The 15,282-nt window shown below is 44.5% G+C and overlaps 1 protein-coding gene across 9 annotated transcripts in view; it reads right to left on the bottom strand.

Annotated features, from left to right (window-relative positions):
• Baz2a (bromodomain adjacent to zinc finger domain 2A) overlaps positions 1 to 15,282 on the bottom strand; it is a 35,706-nt gene that overhangs the window by 8,922 nt on the left and 11,502 nt on the right. For 8 of the 9 annotated variants that reach the window (XM_021173612.2, XM_021173610.2, XM_029482200.1 and 5 more), the window contains 13 exons: positions 11,889 to 12,026; positions 9,573 to 10,166; positions 8,157 to 8,342; positions 7,249 to 7,467; positions 6,286 to 6,735; positions 5,986 to 6,046; positions 4,742 to 4,850; positions 4,503 to 4,604; positions 4,152 to 4,362; positions 2,088 to 2,188; positions 1,723 to 1,788; positions 1,033 to 1,263; positions 657 to 911 (listed from right to left, as the gene is read on the bottom strand). In XM_021173612.2, coding sequence (XP_021029271.1) covers positions 657 to 911; positions 1,033 to 1,263; positions 1,723 to 1,788; positions 2,088 to 2,188; positions 4,152 to 4,362; positions 4,503 to 4,604; positions 4,742 to 4,850; positions 5,986 to 6,046; positions 6,286 to 6,735; positions 7,249 to 7,467; positions 8,157 to 8,342; positions 9,573 to 10,166; positions 11,889 to 12,024 — 2,721 coding nt within the window. In that variant the 5' untranslated portion in view covers positions 12,025 to 12,026. The remainder of the gene's footprint in view (positions 1 to 656; positions 912 to 1,032; positions 1,264 to 1,722; positions 1,789 to 2,087; positions 2,189 to 4,151; positions 4,363 to 4,502; positions 4,605 to 4,741; positions 4,851 to 5,985; positions 6,047 to 6,285; positions 6,736 to 7,248; positions 7,468 to 8,156; positions 8,343 to 9,572; positions 10,167 to 11,888; positions 12,027 to 15,282) is intronic. The other variant, XM_029482201.1, reaches the window with a different exon arrangement.

Genomic DNA, 15,282 nt, shown 5'->3' with positions numbered 1-15,282 from the left:
TCCGTAACGAGATCTGGCGCCCTCTTCTGGAGTGTCTGAAGACAGCTACAGTGTACTTACATATAATAAATAAATAAATCTTTAAAAAAAAATAATAATAAATAAACCTAAAAAAAAAAAAAAAAAAGGCCCACCTGCCTTTGCCTCCCAGAAACCAAAGGTGTGCACCACCAAAACCAGCTCTAAGAAATTTTTGTGGAAAAAGGAGAAAAAGAATGAAAGTTGCAGGGACATGGTCAGCAGTTAGGAGCAGTGATTGCTTTTCCAGAGGACCTGGGTTGAGTTGCCAACATCCATAAGACAGTTCAAAACTGTCTGTGACTCTTGATTTCAGGTGATCCAACACCATTTTTTGGTCAGTTTAGTACCAGGCATACGTGTGGTACACAAACAGACAGGCAAAACATGTCTACACATAAATAGAATTTAAAAATTAAGGGAAAAAGTTACTAGAAAAAGGTGAAAGACTACAAAGAGAAACTGCAAAGTAAGAAAAGAGAAAATGAACAAATGAAGCTTTGCAAAGAAAAAGGGCATATAAAGGCTAGAAACAGGAAGCAACTATGTTTCCCTTACTTCTGTGGCTGCTTTAGGGGAAGCTTTTAAGTGTTCTCAGGGAGAGAGCAAAACTGTAACCCAGGCCCAGGAACACTCACCTGACAGTAAGGGGGCAGACCAGGATCATGGAGTGCAGCCTTCAGCAGCCGCACCAGCAGGTCCTGCACTTTGTCCAAGCTGTCACCTTGACATAAGAGTCCCTCCTGCAGGACTCCTAGACTAGGAACATCTTTGGTAAGGTCAAAGCCTAGCACTTTGCCAAAACTGTGAAGGAACTCCACGATGGTCAAACAATCTGAGAAAGCCCTACTGGACAGTGTCAAACCAGGGATGCGTGTGAAGTCAGGCAGGGGCTGGAGAGAGAAAAGCGCATGGGTATCCTGTTAGACTTACAAGAGGCACTGTCTAGACATTCAGAGGTCCTTCTGGTAATAGAAATGTCCTCAGAACTGGCCCTTCCATGACCCTTAATACCTGGTGGTCAGACAGACACATATCCTCTGTGGGCTTCTTCATCTCCTCCAGGATAGCCTGCTGCCTCTGCTGCTCCTCTAGCCGCTTCTGTGTGGCAAGGGTCTTGTCTGCTCTACAGGATGGCCTGGCTCTGGGCCCTTCCTTCCCCTTCGCTTTTACCTTTTCTTTCTTTTCTCGCTTTACCTTTTCCTTCAGCTTTTCCTGCTTTGTCTTCATCTTCTCTTTCTCAGCCTGCCCACCCAGAGAGGAAGATAGACGTTAGCGCATGAGGACCTGTCCAGCCACGCCTGATCCTAGGACCTCACACTCCAGAGTCCAAGATCTTTTTTTTTTTAATATTTATTTATTTATTTTATTATATGTAAGTACACTGTAGCTGTCTTCAGACACTCCAGAAGAGGGTATCAGATTTCGTTATGGATGATTGTGAGCCACCATGTGGTTGCTGGGATTTGAACTCAGGATCTTTGGAAGAGCCATCGGCGCTCTTAACCGCTGAGCAATCTCACCAGCCCCCAGAGTCCAAGATCTAACTGTAGCACTGACACAGGGCATTTGGAGAACCTCTGTGGTGATTTACAAATAGACTTGAGAGAGGAGAACTTATCTCTGTGGTGGAGTGTGTGTCTAGCATGCATAATGTACCCTGGAAAAATAAATTACACTTGGGACAGGTATTCGTGCACATACCTTCAGTTTCCTCTTAGTGTCCTTCTGCTTTAAGCCCTTGGTGTCTTGCTTTCTCTTGTTTCTGGCCTGTAAACCATAAGGGAAGTCATTTCTCCTCAAATGACTCTGAAAGCACCTCTGCTTGGGCTGGGATTCAAAAACAGAAAAGGGTGCTGGGGAGGAGAGGTGAGACGGGACGATGAGGACCTGGCAATGGCTCCATTCTCTCACTCTAGCGGGGCCCATATTGCTCTTGACCAAGACCATTCTAAATCTAGCCTAAGGAATTCCACCTAGTGAATGTGTACTGCTATACTGAGAGTGGAAATGTGGGAGATGGACCATGAAGCAGGTTGTAAGAAAGTTAGCCCACTGATGTCCCTTACCTGCCCTTGGACAGGAGTCTGACTCTCTCCCCGTTGGACCTTCTGCCTCATCTTCTTTTTGTTTTTAGTCATCTTTGCTTTATCGTCCTCACTCAGTATTTCTGTGAAGGCAGGAAGGAAATTGAAAGAAATTAGGTAGAAACCATGCTGGGCACCCGTGGCAGCACATGTCTAGGACAAAGCTGGCTTCTCACGCCACTCCTTGAATGGTTGTTTTTTTAGTGGACATAAAAAACATTAAGAGAGAGATGGGTGAGAGGCATCTGCTGAGGCAGTTGTATACAGTGCTCAAACAGCACCGCCAGCCCAGGAGCCACAGACTGACGCCAACTCAATGGCTTTGGAAGTGGTCCAGCTGATGGAAAGGAAGCTACAACTGCAGAATACCTTTATAATCTGTCGCTTTCCCTGGCTCTGCAACAAGGGTAGCAATGCACGGACTGATGCAAAGAGACTTTGACTTTAGTGCAAAGAGAGCTGAGAAAAGAACCCGGAATCTACACTGTCAGGGAAAGAGGGTACTGCTGTCTTATAATACCGACATCCTAGTGTGCACTAAGAAGATAATGGACTCTTCCAAACAATCGGCTCACCACTGCCAGAGCCGTGCTCATGCTCAGCTTCCACAGATCAGTCTATGGGAGATCTGAATCAAAGTGTAAATCCGCAGATAGCTCTCTGACATTTTGACCTGACGGTACCTATTCCTTCATTATTGATACATAAACATCACCAAACTTTTTTTTTTTTTTTTTGGTTTTTCGAGACAGGGTTTCTCTGTGTAGCCCTGGCTGTCCTGGAACTCAGAAATCCGCCTGCCTCTGTCTCCAGAGTGCTGGGATTAAAGGCGTGCGCCACCACGCCAGCCTCACCATACATTTTTAGACTTTCTAAAATACTATGGGCAAATAAATCACTTAAAAGATTTTGTGGTGGCACACACCTTTAATCCCAATGCTTGGGAGGGAGGGGCAGGCAGATACCTGAGTTCAAGATTACCCCTGCCTACAGAGTGAGACAGCCAGGGCTACATAGAGAAACCCTGTGGCTAGAGATGCTCAGTTGTGAAGAACTCTTACTGTTCTTGCAAAGAACCTGGATTCAGCTCGCAGCTCACAACCAACTTTAACTCTAGTTCTAGGGGATCTGACACCCTCTTATGGCCTTCACAGGTACCCGGTGGTGCCTATGTGCAAAATATTTATATACATAAAGTAAACCTTTTGAAAAAATGACAACAAAAAAAAAAAAAAAAAGAAAAGAAAAAAATGAGATATTCTGAGGTTGAGGTTTTAGCATTTGTAGAGGACTTGCTAGAAGAATGTTCAAAGTCCTAGGGTTGGTCCCCAACATGGGGGAGAAAAAAGATGCAACCAGATAAAAGAGCTAAAACTGTGTGAATGAAATTAAAAAGATCATTTCATATTCTGCACACTGCATAGTGCAGGCATTTTTAAAAAAGGGTTATTTTAAAAATTAGGCCGGGCGTGGTGGCTCACGCCTTTAATCCCAGCACTCGGGAGGCAGAGGCAGGCGGATTTCTGAGTTCCAGGACAGCCTGGTCTACAAAGTGAGTGCCAGGACAGCCAGCCAGGGCTACACAGAGAAACCCTGTCTCGAAAAACCAAAAAAAAAAAAAAATTAGACATTTTCCCATTTATCTATCCCACTAAAATAGTGTCCCAACAACCTTTAGGATTCAGGTGTGATTTGAAGTCTCTACAATAAAAATCACAGGAATTATATGAATAAATTCAGTCTATGCAAAGAGCTGAAAGACAAGATAAACCATGGCAGCCTTCTCGTTTGGCTATTACTGTATATGGGAATAACCCACAGCTTAGTTTTCTAGTAAACACAACTCTAAAGGAAGAAAATGCCTGGGGGGGTGGGGGGGGAGGGAACAAAAAATAAAAACCGCAAAGAGATGGGGTTCTACTCATGCCTTCCAAGGGGCAAGAATTGATATAGGTTTGTCAGTCCTTCCTGGGAAGACCAGTTATCAGCAATTCAGCAACACCTCCTGAAGGGAGCACAATATCTGAGCTACAAGTAACACTGTACCTTGGGTTTCCAGTTTCTTTGGAAGTCGGTTATCTGTTTTATTCAACAGCTCAGGCATTTTGATCTTAGGAGGCCGACCTCGGCCTCGCTTCACTTTGGGAACTTCCTTGTTCTTAGCCTTCTCATTATTTCGAGGTCGGCCTCGTTTGCCAGTGATTGCTTGAATTCTAGAAGGAATCTCCTCTGCTGATAACTGGACCCACTGCAAGCCCTAAAGGAACAGCGACACTGAGTTATGAGAAGACAGTGGCCTGCAAAGCCCTCTGGAGTATCCCAGACCCCTTGAGCCACCTAACTCCATGAAAGGAAGCTATAATTTTTTTCCCAACTATTTAATCCTCAGGCCAGCACCTCTGGTGTATCTCTTTCTTCAAAGAAATCTCCAACAGGCATACGGGGACTGAAGCTGAAGTGCTCACGGCGGACACTGTGCACCACATTTCGGCTCAGGTACTGAGAGGAAAAGTAAATGGCATTAGTAAGTCATAGCCATTCCAAGGCTTTGGCAGTAACAGCACAGGCAGAACAGGCCCCAGAGGAGACAATGCTACCCTGTTCTCCTGGGACCCAAGAAAAAGGCTTGCTATTACCTTGATAACTTCTGGAAATTGCTTCATTCTCTTCCCACAGGGTCCATAATACCAAGTCTCCCCCTGCCACCGATGGCTGCCCTTCTTGATGCGCACTTCTCTTCGCCACCTGCCAGAGAAGCACATGGGCCCTGCCACCAGGTCACACCCCTACCCACTCCCATGCCACCCAGGAGCCAAGCCCACTGAGCAGATTTCCCCTCCAGCTGTCTCACTAGCCCTGCATGCAGACAGTCCTACACAGTCCTGCATACAGAAACAACACAGCACACAAGCTTGATAAACAGGCTCACAGTGCTTGAGCTGAAGCAAGTACTTCAGAGGAAACACTGCACTACATGGCAAACATGTACAAAGATTCCCCACCCTCCTTTTTATAAAGCTACTGAAAGGAGCAGCTGGAAACTAACTGCCCTGGCTCAGAACAACGTGTAAGAGTAGGCGTGGAGGCCGACATCATGGAATAACTAAGCAGGCGAGGTCGTATGACTATGTTCTGAGCAGTGTAGTATAAAACTCAGCCTTACGTCTGTCTTAACTATTGCAGTTGCACGAAGACTTGGTAGCATCAAGTAGCCTAAAAAATGTAGGCCTCGGGCTGGAAAGATGGCTCAGTGGGTAAGAGCACCCGATTGCTCTTCCAAAGGTCCAGAGTTCAAATCCCAGCAACCACATGGTGGCTCACAACCATCTGTAACAAGATCTGGCTCCCTCTTCTGGAGTGTCTGAAGACAGCTACAGTGTACTTACATATAATAAATAAATAAATCTTTAAAAAAAAAAAAACCAAAAACAAAAAAAATGTAGGCCTCTGACAACAGCTGGGTTGGTCACCAAAATGACTGTTTTAGACCTTAACTCCCCAGAGAGCATTCCAACAGAAATCACTGCCACAGAACCACCCAGTTCACTGGTAGGGAGCCTCTCTCCCTTAACTGCTGACCCACTCTATGGAAACAGTTCTATGTAGCTCCTTTGGATACTTGGGCCTTAGTCCAAAAAAGGATCAAGACCAAGGATGAACAAAGAATGTGAGAGAGACAGACCCTAAGAAGAGAGAACTGGTCTGGAGTGATAACCCTGCATTTGCTGCTCTCCCAGGAGTTCTGCATCCTCCGTACTGTCCTGTAGTCCACTCCTGTCTGGCCCAGTCCTCTCCCACCAAGATGAAGAGAGGAGCTCCTCTCTTCCTATCATTCGTGAGCTTCTTGAGGTCAATGTGTGTAGCCATCTAGAGCATTTACCCATGCTGGAGGGGAAGACGAACTTCTTCTGGGGTAGCAATACGTCTCTTCAGTACATCACCTAGAGGACAAGACCAGAGACATCAAGATAAGAAGTCAAACAAAGTTACAGGATAAAGCACTTGGAGGCAGAGGCAGACACATCTCTTTGAATTGGAAGCCACCTTGGTTTACATAGCAAGTCCCAGGCCAGTCAAGGCTACATACTGAGACACTGTATCAAAAAACAGAAGGATGGGCACCATGTGACATGTGCGTCTGTAGAGAACAGGCAGGTGGGAGCAGAGTGTGGACACTCACCACTACCAGAGACTGCAACTGCTCCTCCAGTCATCTCTTCTCGATCAGCACGCGCTTTAGGAGCACTGCTGACATTTTTACTTGCTGGGGAGACAGTCTGGAAGGCAGCTGCTGGAGAAGGTTCAGGGGAACCTTGAGGAGAAGTTACTGGAGTTGTCATAGAGGCTTCCAAAGAGATGGCTGGCAGAGCAGGTGAGGAAGCTGGAGAGACTGCTACAAAGACTTCAGGAGGGACAGGCGAGGATGCTACTGGAGAGACAGCTGGAGAGATTTCTGCAGATGCTGTCAAGGAGGCTGCTGGGGAGGCTGTTGGTGAAACTGCTGGATGTAATTGAATACTAGGTGGCTGGTCAGGGGCTGGCTCAGTCAGGGGACGTTGGAAGTTTGAAGACTGGGTCTCTATTTCTTCCTGTTCAGAGTCACTGCTACTGTTCAGTCCAAAGCTGTTATCTACAAGCAAACAACAGTATAAATAAAATTGAATTTAAACACTCAAACTTGCACTATGGTAAACATGGTTTTTTTAGGATCTTTTAGTGAGAAAAGTCAGCACCCACAAGTGGGTGACTCACAACCTTCTGGAACTCCAGTCCCAATGGGTCTGGCTGGAGACACCCTCCCTCCGTCTTATGGTCTCCAAGGGCATCAATGCATACGTGATACGTAGATATATAGACATAGGAACACTCATACAAACAAAATTAAGTTTTAACAAAGCAGCGCTGGCCCTTTCCTTCTCCTGAAGCTAGAAAGGCCTTTTTCCTTGACAACTCCCAAGTCTCTCAAGTTCTATATAGGGCAAAGTACCATGGTCAATGCCTTTTTATTCCCACTAGACACCATCTCATAGTCTGTCAGCAAGGTACAGCTTCATACTTCCCAGTTTAAGGGCTTAATTATAGAACACATTCTCTCACTGTTTTTGCAACTCTATGTGTATGTCCTACCCCTCTCTTCACTTACCTTGCAAGACAGACTCCCCTAAGACAGGTGGGGAGGTAGGGCTGACAAAGATGGAGGCTGATGTCTGGCTGTCCTCTGCCAGGAGACTGAAGGCATTAGCATTACTGAGAGCAGGGCAATCGAGGGCAGAGATCACAGGGTTGCCCTCCAGAGGCAGCTTGTCTTCTGTACCCATCAACTCTGCATCATCTATACCATAAAGACTGCCACTCACTGGCTCTGTTTTTGGGGGGTGAAAGAAAATTCAAAAAGCAGAATATTAAGAATTAAGTTAGAAAGTCAGATTTTCCTAAGGCCCCCTAAATATTCTACTTTCCAGTGTATGAATTGGGGAATTGGAGGAAAAAAAAAAAGAAAGGGTCTCTAGTTCAGACTAACTCGAAACTCACTATGTAGTTCAGGATCATGTCAAAGTCACAACTCTGCTATGTCAGCTACCCTACCATGCAATACATTAATTAATATAAATTAGGGGAAACAGACAGCCCTCTTAAAGCAAAGTCAGGAGACTGTGGAAAGAAGGCAAAGATACTGACTGTGTATCTACCCCATAGATCCTTGTAGAAACCTAACATTTATCATAAAATACACCTTGCTTTTATATTTAATTGGCAAGTTTTTCTATTTAGCTAAAACTCAAATAATCCAACTGTGTGGTAGTTACAACCTATTCAGTGAATTATTGCAGCCAAGGGCTCTTGGCCAACTAGAAGACAGAAAGAGCCTGGGAAGTGGACCAAAGTGAGTAAAGTTGGCCCAGGTAGCAGTATACATGGACTATGGCTTACTAAAGGTTCACCAACAAGCCCAATACCCCAGATTCCTTAAAACATTCCCTGGTTTTCTAACTTTTCCAAGTAACAGGTTGGCCCAGGCCAGCACAAAAGGGAACCCCCTGCAGAACCCACCTGCTGCCAGGGAGTCAAAGGGCTCCAGGGAGTCTTCACTGAGGATTGGAGTGTCTTCCAGTTGATCAGGAAGATGTGAAGGATCATCTAGACAGCTCACTGTGGGATCAGGGACCAGGACGGAGACTTCTTGGTGTAAAGACTCCACAGAGGAGACAGAACCATTGTAGCCACACATCTTTAGTTCTAGGCATCAATCCCAGGAGAGACGGAAAGTCAAAGCTGAAACCTTCAATTTAGCTATATTAGGTGTTACAGTAGGTGTCCAGGCAACTCTTTAATGAAGCTCACATATGTACATGGTATGGACTGCTCTGTCCTAAATGGCCCTCCTCCAGCCACACTGGTGCTCAAATCTGTTAAACATTCTCTTAATAAACTCTAACTGTGCTTTAAAAATAAGATGTTCATTCAATTCAACCAACCTTTATTTCTAGCTCTATGCAAGGAACAGATTGTATCCAGACATATTCCTAAAACCAATTATGCATCGTGCAAAGAGGAAGAGTAAGGCTTGAGACAAGAAGTCTACCATATATCTAGTCAGTTTTCCCAACAAGTGGAACAGAGAAAATGTTTCTTTTTTTTTAAAATAGGGTAGCCACCCTCACATTGAATATGAACTACAGACTAAGATTTTATTTACTTTAGGGAAATAAAAGATTGTCATATATTAATATAAATAAAAAAAGAGAGGGGGGAGGGGATGGGGGAGGGAGGGAGGTAGCTTAACAGACAAGCAATGGTCCACTCTGATTATTTTCTTCTCGAGTTCATAAGCCAGTCACCACTATGGAGGAAGCTGATGATGCCTCCAATGTAGCTGGATCAGGTGTCATGTCAGGTGTTCAGGCAACTCTTTCAAGCAGCACCTATTCTTGCCTCAACTAAGATAGCTTCATGGCTTCACTGCTCTGTTTACATTGTAGCCATTTCATCTATTTAAAGGGCAACCCTGTCCCACCCTTTCTTGAGACTGGGTCTTATGTGTCTGGGCTTGACCTTGAACTACTCCATCTACCTCCCAAGGGCTGAGATTACAGGATTTGCCATTATGGTGGACCCCAAGGCCCCATTTATGCATGCTACACAAGCATACTACCCACTAAGATACACCCCTAACCCAAGAAGCCATTTCTGATGGAGTCTGCCTGGCTACTTCGGGCTTGCCCATCGCCCACCTGCCCTCCCCAGGCCAACAGCTCTGCATGAGCTTGGGATAATTTGCCTCCCACTCTTGAACTGGTGCTGCTGCACTAAAACCCTAGCCATTTGGCTCTGCTTACATCAACATGCAAATTAGCCTCCACTGCAGAGAGCTGGAAAGACAAGTTTTCCTCACTTCAAAAAGCCACTGTGCCCCCGCCCCCAACCCCATGTCCCCTCTCCACTCCCAGCTCACAGACCCAGTTATACCTGGTTGCTCTTCCTCCAGCTCCAGGCTGCCTACCAAACCAGTGCCATTTTCTGCCACAACTGAAGTCAGCTCCTTTTCTGCTGCCTCATCAGGATGGATGTCACTGCTTACATCCTGGGAAGGTGCAAAGGTCTGGATACTAGACCCCAACATTGGAGAAGTCTGAGGGGAGGTGAAAAAACTTGGTGGTCCATTGGGCATCACCTCAAAATTCTGATCAGGAAAAGAATCATACAGTTCCTGTGAATCGAAGTTAAGCCCCATGGGACTCTGGGTACCATTGGCCCAGAACTCTTGGCTCCCAGCTCGAAGGTTAGTGTTGTGACTTGGGGATGAAGGTTGTCGGTTGCCCCCAAGGATACCATTGAGCGGGTATTGTCCCCCAGGGAACTGAGAAAGGAGAGGTGGGTCCTTGAGGTTGTTGCCAGGATTGGCAGATGGGTACTGTGAGTAGTTCCAAAGACAGTCGTAGGCCACGTTAGGGTGATGGAGGTGTGAGGTGCTAGAGGAGTGGGGAGCAGAGTTCAAAATCCCTGAAGTAGTAGTGTGAGATACAGTAGATAAGCCATTAACATTCACATCCCCATTCAAACCTGGCAGAAAAAAACAGAAAAGGTTTGGCTATGAATATACATATAACGCTACCAAATAAACTTCAAATTGACAATGTTGAAGGTACAAGCAAGGGGGACTCCTCTGCTCCCTTTATCTTCTACCTCTCAAGGGGACACTAAACTTGGATGCTCTTGTGTACGCTTAGCAGCTGTTGCTGAGGCTGCGGTCTAGGTGTGGCACAGGAGCTGGTGGCAGCAGCTGTTATTGCTCCTGCAAGCTTTCACTACATGAAGCTGCACATAGGTTTCCTACAATGACTTGCATTCTTCCCCACTCTCATTCCTTATGGGAATTCTTTCCTTGCAGGGTCTGACTGAATTCTCCAGTCCCCACCCACCTCTTTGCTTAGTGCCTACTTGGCTCTACAGTGGCACCAGAAGGGACAGCCTCCACCTCACTGCCACATGCAGATCCAGCACTTTGCGCTGAGCTAAGAATAGAATTTGCAGTCACCACAGTGACAAGATTCCAGCTCAGAAGGCTGGGGTTAGCCCCTCCCCACAGGCCCAGGAGTGTAATATGCAGTAGGTAAAAATCTTTGCATGACCAGTGCTGCAGAAAGAATCTAGCTCTAAAAACAGTTATCTTTGAGTTTGCAGAAAACAACAATAAATAAAAGGGACTAAGATACTAAGAAGCTGCAAGCAGGTGTAAGTTTGGAGGAAATCCTACAGCAGGGAGGTGGGTATGTATGTGTGGAAATCCCAATGAAATAGAGGGGTTTATGTTTATCTCCAAGTGTCCTAGAACTGTCAGGAGGAAAGCAAGTACAAGTCAGAACTGTTCTACTGCAAGGAAGGAGAAAGTATTTGAAATTGGACTTCTAAGCAAAATGATTTGAAATCCAGGCAAATTTAGAATGTTAATTGATAGAACTGAGGCAGGAAGACTGTCACCAGTTCAAAGCCATCCTGGGTCAGAAAAAGCAATTACCCCTAAAGAAAACAAAAAAGAAAAAGAAAATAACCTCAACAGCAGCACTTTCATGTAGAATGATAAATTTCTAGGGGAGGCCCTTCCATCCTACCCTTGGGAACAAGGACACGAGGCAGCCCCAGCACTCCTCCTGCACAAGCTAAAAACATGGTTACCATGACCTTCACCCACCCTCTTCACCCCTAGTCCAAAGTTTTTTCATTCCTAAAAACAACTTTCCAAGCTGGGCGTGGTAGCACACACCTTTAATCCCAGCACTCGGGAGGCAGAGGCAAGTAGATTTCTGAGTTCGAGGCCAGCCTGGTCTACAACGTGAATTAGTTCCAGGACAACCAAGGCTATACAGAGAAACCCTGTCTCAAAAAATCAAAAATCAAAACAAAACAAAAAAAACCTTTCCAGAGGGCGTTACCTTGTCATAGACCCACCTCCCTCATCTTTAGCAGTAGTAGCTTCCTTCTTTTCTGCCAGTAGCCAGGAAAAGGACCAACAAAAGAACAAGCTAAGATGGAAAAGCTTGTATGTCTTTTCTAATCTTTTCTAATCTATCTCCAAGACAGAAAAAGGAAAAAAAAAAAAAAGCTTCCTTAAGCCCCTTTCTCAGCAGCTTGCGTTCTCTCTAGCTGTAGTAGTCTCTGGATTGCTGCTGGTCACTACCTGCCAAAGAGTTGTGTGGTGGTCAGCCCAAGAGACCTCAGTCTCCCCTTGCCAGCCTGATCTGATGGTGCCCATCCTCTCCCCAGATCTGTGGCCCCCATACTTACTTTTCCCTTGCTGGGGGAAGTTCATGGGAGACCCGTTAGTGTAGAGGCCCTCCCCCGAGGAAGGAGAGGGTTTCAGTCCTGAGGCAGCTGGTGCAGGAGGAAGGCCAGTAAAGTTAAAATGGTCGTTTGCCTCCATTTCTGTAGGACAAAGAAAAGGGGAAAATAATCTGTGGTTAAACAAGGTTCTATGATCATCTAGAGACTGTGTGCCTCCCTCCCTTACATACCCTTCACTGTAGGTACTGTGAGAAGATGCAAGTGGAAAAGAGAAGAAAATATGCCCTTAACCTGGGCAGAGACCCAACTTTAAGTCAAACATGGTATCACAACTATAAGCCCAACACTAGGAATGGTAGGAAATGAAGCCCTTGGTGAAAATGAACTTAACTCTGAAAGATCTGTCCAAGAGGATAAAAATAGAACAAAGAACTATTGGGAAAGTCTGACCTGTACTAATGCATATTAACCTAGCATGTGAGAGATTGTTTTTATACCCAAAACAAACAAGCAAGCAAGGCTTTGGGTTACGTTAACAACTTTTAGAGGGCATAAGCACTTACATAGAAAACTTTCTTTTTTTTCTTTTCCCCGAGACAGGGTTTCTCTGTTCTGGAACTCACTCTGTAGACCAGGCTGGCCTTGAACTCCAGAGATCTGCCTGCCTTTGCCTCCTGAGTGCTGGGATGGAAGGCGTGCACCCATGCTGGGCAATTAGAAAGCTTCCTTTATCAAGTTCCCAAAGTTGAAGCAATAAAGCAGACCTAAGTAATATTTTAATTATCTGTTTAAAAGGTTATGAAAATATATGACCACTGGCCTACATCTCCAAAATGTAGACGTGTGTGTATATCAGTCAGACCTACTGGCACATGCCCTCAAGAGGCCAAGGCGAGAGGATCAAAGCTCAAGGACAGACTGGAGTACTAGTAAGATCTTGTTTCGAAGCAAGAAATCAGTTTATGAATATGCTATATATTGAAAATTAAACATTAGGTATACACATGAACAGTCTGTACACACTACATAAATACATACAATGCATGCACACATAAATATACTTACATCATACACACAAATTGCTTTATATGTGTGTTGGCATACATATCATGGTATATGTGCAGAAGTCAGGATAATTTGGGAAAATCAGGTCTCTCCTTCTACCATGTTCAAGGGATTGAACTCAGTCCTCAGGCCTGACAGCAGAAGACTTTACTAAAACATCTCAAATCAGCCTTCAGAATGCAATTGAGTCTAAAATGTAAACCTTCTGTAGCATTACTGCATAGTCATTCTGAGATTTTTATAGTTTAAATACCAGTAACTTAATCAATTCCATTACAACGAGTACCTTAATTCTAACTAAAAGAAATAAAAGCAACTTGTATTCTATTTAAGAGAGCAGCAAGGTGGAGAGAATGGGTGTGTTTGCTTGTTTCTTTTTTGTTTTTTTGTTTGTTTNTTTTTCGAGACAGGGTTTCTCTGTATAGTCCTGGCTGTCCTGGAACTCACTTTGTAGACCAGGCTGGCCTTGAACTCAGAAATCCGCCTGCCTCTGCCTTCTGAGTGCTGGGATTAAAGGCGTGCGCCACCACACCCGGCTGTTTGCTTGTTTCTTGAGTGTGTTTCAGGCAACCTAGAATAGCCTCAACTCAGCAAGGAAAGAAAATATGCCGTTAACAGACATGTGCCACAAGGCCTAACTCAGGGAAAGTTGTCTGTACTAATTTATATCTCATATAGAATATCCCAGCTTCTTTCTAAAATTACAATAAGGGCTGGCAAGATACTCAGCAGATAAAGAAAGATGTTTGCCAGGTAAACCTAATGAGCTGAGTTCAATCCCTGGAACCCACATGGTTTAAAGAGAGGCCTGCTTATGCATGAGCATGCGCAGCGCGGCACACACACACACACACACACACACGCACACACGCACACACCACTTCTCAGCTTTTTGGCTAAGATCGAGTGTAAAATAAGTAGTAGGCTCTAATCTGCTAAGCACACATGAAAAGACTGCAGTCATCCAGGATGTCCCCATTACAGGAAAGCCTTCTTCAGAACTTGGAGACAAAAGTAAGTATCAAGAGATTAATAATCCTGAGTGAAACAATAAAACTAAATTCTTGTTTTAGGATGGATTACTTTCAAAGCTTAAGCCACAGAGCAAAGAGAACATGCAATAGCTCACTTCAGAAATCCTGGAAGGAACCAATTCCATTTGACCCGCATTCCTCCTTTCTCCTCCAGTTTTAGGCAGTCTCATATCAATCAACTGGGAACAGTATACCCTCAAAGATGGGTCACACTTAATTTCTTTTGTTTGGTTTTGTTTTGTTATTGAATATACAAAGAAACTTATCCATTCTATTACTCTGAGAAAATACCACATCCAACTTTACAAATTAAGTGCATCTTCTCCTCACAACCATCCATCCCACTCATTTCATTCCTACACACTTGCTTGTGCTGTACAGTCGATGAGCAAAACAACAGACTCCATGTTCAAATCTTAGCTCTACACTGGCTTCATTAACCTTGGACAAAGTACTTAGAAAAAAATTTATTAGAAAAAATTTTATTATGCACTTCTACAGCTTGTGAGAATTAAACAAGAAACTTTATATAAAGGCCCTTGTATTAAATGTTTAGTTTGTTTGATAGAGTGTCAGCCCCTGGTGATTCAGACTCCTTAAGATTCAGAGACGTCCCCTGCCACAAACCCTAAGTGTTGGGATTAAAGGTATGTCCATAAGGCCCAGCCATGTTAGTTTTTCTTATTAGACAAAGAGTAAAAAGAATGTTTATCTTTTTGTATATGTGCACATGTATTATATATTTATGTAAATATATATAAGATTAAAAAAAAATTCCCCCAAACAGGGTTTCCCTGTATAGCTTTGGATGTCCTAGATCTTATTCTGTAGACCAGCATGGCCTCAGACTCAGAAACCCATTTGCCTCTGCCTTCTAACTGCTGGGATCAAAGGCATGAGACACATGCCCAGCTTAAAAGGTACATACATAACACACACGTACAAGCTTTTCGAGATGGGTTTCTCAGTGTAACCCTGACTGTCCTGGTCTTGCAGACCATGCTGGTATCAAACGCAAGAGATCCATCCACCTGCTTCTGCCTCCCAGTGCAGGCATGTACCACCAAGCCTGGCTTTTAAAAGGCATGTTTTTAAAACTTATAGTATGGAAAACACTACAAGAGAGATGATGTAGCCAGACTTAATATATAAAACTTAACTCCTGGGCTGGAGAGATGGCTCAGCAATTAGGAGCCCTAACTGCTCTTCCAGAGGTCCTGAGTTCAATTCCCAGCAACCACATGGTGGCTCACAACCATCTGTAATGGGATCTGATGCCCTCCTTCTGGTCTGCCCAA

Source organism: Mus caroli, chromosome 10 (genome assembly GCF_900094665.2).
Source record: "Mus caroli chromosome 10, CAROLI_EIJ_v1.1, whole genome shotgun sequence".
NCBI classification, from domain to species: domain Eukaryota; kingdom Metazoa; phylum Chordata; class Mammalia; order Rodentia; family Muridae; genus Mus; species Mus caroli.
This window is presented reverse-complemented; position numbering and strand designations above follow the sequence as displayed.